The sequence below is a fragment of the Ruditapes philippinarum genome, unplaced genomic scaffold (assembly GCF_026571515.1).
Source record: "Ruditapes philippinarum isolate M1 unplaced genomic scaffold, ASM2657151v2 ctg7946_1_1_1_1, whole genome shotgun sequence".
NCBI lineage: Eukaryota > Metazoa > Mollusca > Bivalvia > Venerida > Veneridae > Ruditapes > Ruditapes philippinarum.
In genome coordinates, this window is record NW_026852257.1 from 4,667 (window position 1) to 9,600 (window position 4,934).

General features: G+C 33.5%; 1 protein-coding gene across 1 annotated transcript; it reads right to left on the bottom strand.

Annotated features, from left to right (window-relative positions):
* Positions 1-1,092: 1,092 nt before the first annotated feature.
* Positions 1,093-3,850, bottom strand: LOC132754423 (slit homolog 3 protein-like). The gene has a single exon (XM_060745054.1). It carries the CDS (start codon positions 3,671-3,673, stop codon positions 1,586-1,588), a length of 2,088 nt encoding a protein of 695 aa, XP_060601037.1. The 5' UTR covers positions 3,674-3,850; the 3' UTR covers positions 1,093-1,585.
* Positions 3,851-4,934: the final 1,084 nt, after the last annotated feature.

Here is a 4,934-nt window from a genome sequence, read left to right on the forward strand (position 1 = left end):
AGTCGAAATTTCGAGTTAGTAAGTCGAAATTTCGAGTTAGTAACTCGAAATTTCGAGATAAGTAACTCGAAATTTCGAGTTAGTAACTCGAAATTTCGAGTTAATAAGTCGAAATTTCGAGTTAGTAAGTCGAAATTTCGAGTTAGTAACTCGAAATTTCGAGATAAGTAACTCGAAATTTCGAGTTAGTAAGTCGAAATTTCGAGTTAGTAAGTCGAAATTTCGAGTTAGTAACTCGAAATTTCGAGATAAGTAACTCGAAATTTCGAGTTAGTAAGTCGAAATTTCGAGTTAGTAACTCGAAATTTCGAGTTAATAAAAAACATACACCTGGCACTAATGCTCTTCCGTACTTACCCGACTGCAGTATCCGAAAACTTTTTAAAAAGTGACAAGAAAATATATTGAGCGAATATTTCCGAATATTGTTTCCTAAGGCGTTTTTCTTTTTCAAAATAAAGTAACAAAAGTCGTTAGATAACATCTCTGACCGGACATCTCTGACCGGATATTACCTTAAGGATAAAACAGATGTCAAGTTGATTTTAGATTTTAGATTTTTATAATTTGTTAGAACGAGTTTGAAATGTTTGATATTAAATAATAACTTGTTCAATACTTTTTTTTTAAATATTTTTTTTATAAGTAATGGAGGAATTGTCGTATAGCTGGTTGCACAGGCTAATGAGTCATACACGCTATATTCAAAAAGAATGACAAGTCAACATGTATATACATATAATAAGGTTTTTATTTCATAATGTGCACTATGGAACATGACATGATTTATGAGTATTATAGTTCAGGATGCATACGGACTGACCTAATGTCAGGATGATTAAAATATGTAACTCTAAAACGTGTGTATTTATATACATTATAAAATGTCCTTAGGACAGGTTGATATTATATATACTATTCTCAAATGTCAGAGTGGGGAGTTCGGCTTTGGTATTCCACTCGTTCACATGTGTGTTTGTATTTGTATATTAAAAGTATGTAACATCCGTGACTTCTTCCTACGTTATACGACAAATACGAGGTAATGTAAGAACAGATTGGTACCTAAGAAATTTTTACATGTGGTCATTTACTCTATATTATCATCAATGTATAACCGCCGTGGGTTCGAATTCCGACAGGAACTTTGGATTCTTTCATGTGAGTGTGTCGGTGTGACGTAAAACCTAATCAAACAAAAAAAAAATCACTAATGTATATCGTGTAATAAGCAGCCACAATGTAAATCTTTTGATCACTTTACCGTTAAGCCATGACGTCGACACCAGTGTAGATGTACGCCTGCCTCAACTTTCGCATGAATAATTAAGCATTTTAATACTGTTCAAATTGTCTTGATTTAGTAAATGACCGTTCAAAAGTCAATAGTGGTGAAGTTCATTACTGTAGAACAGAAAATGTAAGATTGTTTTGAAAATGGTTAAAGGAATTTTATTCTTTTTAAAATATATGTATTTATAAGAATTTATTTGATAGAAGTAACAAAAAACAACAACAAAAAAAACCCCCAAAAACATGCACATTATGTAGATGGATGAGTAATTATTGCATTGTATCGTTTTAATCAGCCTATGACACTGTTAGGGTCAGGCTGTTTTCTGAGTGTAACAATGGTCTTACAGTTGGGATTTCCGTCTTTAAATTCGTTTTGGAATTTCAATACAAGGCAGATGGTGTAATACGTCCCCGAAGATAACTGGTAAAATGTGAAACTCTTCTGTTCTATCCCTAGATATGTTGTCTTTGTCCTCCATTCATTGCTAATTATCTCAAATTTTATTTCTGAAATGAAATTTAAATCGTCGATTGTCCATGTTACTTCTATAAAGTTTTCACCTACGTTATTGATAATGAGTTCAAATTGCGGCAATGATTGTGTAGTCAAGATGTTAGAAGTGGCGGACGTTGTTACTGGTATTGTTGATGAACTTGAGCCGTTCACAGTAGGTACATCTGGGCAGGCTTTTGCAGGTTGAGTCCCTGAGCACATTTCGTTCCTACTGAATTGATTAAAAAATTTGTTAGCAAGCGTTGTCGGTGAAGTACACTTTCCCATATCTAGTGCTAGGTGGTCTGGTTTGTTTTGTGAACTATACCAATCATATAGCCATACTAGATCACAATCACAGACAAGGGGATTTCCGTACAGTGTAAATGTTGGTATAGAGGGGAAATCGTTCACTACACATTTATCAATACTTTGTAACGCATTACCTCTTAGGTTTATTGTTTGAAGAAAGAGTCTTGGTCCGTGGAATGTGTTTTGTTTTAAAGATGATATGTTATTACCGGATAGTATTAGTGAATTCAATTCTGTATTTCCTTTAAATGCGTTATCTGGCAGATTGTTTATACCCGTGTTAGAGATATCTAACACTTTCAGGTTTGTAAGCCTTGTAAGATCTTTCCAAAACTGGTCCAAATCAAATCTATTGTTATTAATGTTTAAAATTTCTACCGATGCTTCAATTCCGAAGAATGAATTATTCTGAAAATGTATACGCGTATTATGCGTATTCTGATCATTTATTCGAAGGTCTACGAGAAACGGCATGTTCTGAAAAGCCCGGGTTGTGACAGAGTTTATTTGGTTAAAAGACAGATCGAGCGTATGAAGATTTGATAGGCCAACAAACATATTCTTGTCAATTCTTGTAAGACCGATATCCTGACAGTTTATATACCTTAAAGCAGGGGTTTCGCGAAATATACCAGGAATAAATGTTCTTATTTCAAAATTATAACCTATATTTAGCTGATATAAACTTGTCCAAAGGGCGCCTCTAAGGAAGTCGATGTTATCCAAGCTGTTGCTACTAATATCCAAGAAGACAATTGTATCTTTCACTCCATTAAATGCGTTACGAGCAATTGATTTTAAATGTATATTATTTAGTATATTCACTTCTTTCAAACCGTTCAATGGAGCGAATGAGTCTCCGAAAATGTGATCTATTCCTGTGTCGATAATATATAAAGATGACAGTTTTTGAAAAGTTTGTAATGCTGGTACAGGTAAAAATGTTAATGAAGGCATCTTTTCCAGACGGAATCTAGTTACGTTCTGCATTATACGTAATATATCCGGTTGAATAGACGTCAAATGTTTCCAGTTTATCAGGGATAAAGATTCCAAGTTTGGGAAAGGTAACACAACTGGGATTTGCAAGACAGCGGATCCGTAATTCTCCAGATGTAAAGATTTGAGATATACATCCAGCTGGGCAAGTGCTTGGTACGGCATTGTGTTCGAGCCATCTCCCTCTAGTAGAAGTGACGTCAATGTTGGTACCAGTGAGTTAAAAGCCGACATATCCACATCTGATATTGGGTTATTTCTCAGGTCAATTGTTTTAACCTTCAATTTAGCGAAAGCGTTCGCGTGTAAGCGCCTTATGTTGTTACATTTTGCGAATGGCTGACAGGTCCCAGTGTTTTCCAACGAGGTAAATCTAATCTCGTCGTAAATCAAGTGTGTGTCAGTAAATGTTGGTATCTCTGTTAGGTTTTTATACCTACAATTTATTATTTTCTTCCCTTCTGTCTCAAAACAGTCACATTTTGGTGTCGGCGAAACACATGTCTGGGAGAACACACAACAATGCATCAAGAGAACGAGTAAGCTGGAGATTTCCAAAGTCACAGAAACCATGTTAGTCTGTAACGAATGAAAAACGTGTAGTTCACTGTAATATCCAATATATATGCGATTATTTTCTATATAACACAGTTTATTAAACAACTTTTAATATCTATGACGATGTAATGGTTGCTATACTCGTATATTTTGAAAGTTTTCTTATCAGTGAATCCATGATAATAAATTGTGACACTGTCACTCACGTTAACAACAAGGGATGTTACAAAAGTATACAGTTTATGTTGTCATTTTGCTTAATATTTGTGTGTGCAAATAAGTATAAATGTTCCTTAAAAAAAATATGTTGTACAAATTGTGTTATGAACAGATGATTTTTTTCTATCTTAAATGTTAATGTTTCACATTTTGCTCCGTCCGCCTTCGTAAAAAGGAAAATGTAAAATATATCGACCTATTCTATATTCAAGTAATTTGTCGTATTTTTAAAGTGAACACAACTAAAAATACTTATTACATTGTACGAATTAACTCATCAAAAACTCAATTACGCTGTTAATGACCACAGACACTTGGGATTTGGAGCTCAAAACGCCTTTAAAATCCAAATAAAATGCATATTTGTCAATCCCAGCACATGTACTGATCATATATATCAAAAAAACTTAATATAAGCCGTTTTGAAAAAAATTCATATTTCAACATCTCATAGATGGATCGTCAACGTTTAGACGTGCAATAATTGGAGTACATCTTAATATTAAACTTTCAATACAAAAATTGAGCAGACACTTTTATAGGACCCACTTTTTGTCTTCTCTTCCAGGATATCCTTAAACTTAATAAGTTTTATATGACAGGTGATTAATTAACACATTAAATTAAAGCTGAAAGTACTATCCCTGAACCATCTAAGGATAAGGATTCTCCCGTTTGTTTGGTCACCAGTTTATATTGTCTCGCTTTTATTTGTTGTACTACTGTAGGTCTATGTCTGCACCAGTATAACTGTATCATTATGATGAACTTTATACAGTGAATTTTTATCATTTTCATAGAAATATTGGTGTATGTTTTTCATATCCGGCTTACCGTTATATATCACTGTTATTTTCTCACCACGACAAATATGTAAGCGACACACCTTTGTTGTTTGTTTATTTACTCATGACAAAGTGTTGTTCAATTTATCTCGTGAAACAAAATCAAAATCCACATGCTTATAAATATCATAGAAAATTTTTAATTAATGTTTGTATTAAAGCTGCACGCCTCCAGATGAGCCAAAATATTTCAAGAAAATCAATATTGAGAA

Bases quoted from the DNA above. Each gene is read 5' to 3' on its own strand.
- LOC132754423 (XM_060745054.1), bottom strand. From the start codon at position 3,673: ATGGTTTCTGTGACTTTGGAAATCTCCAGCTTACTCGTTCTCTTGATG.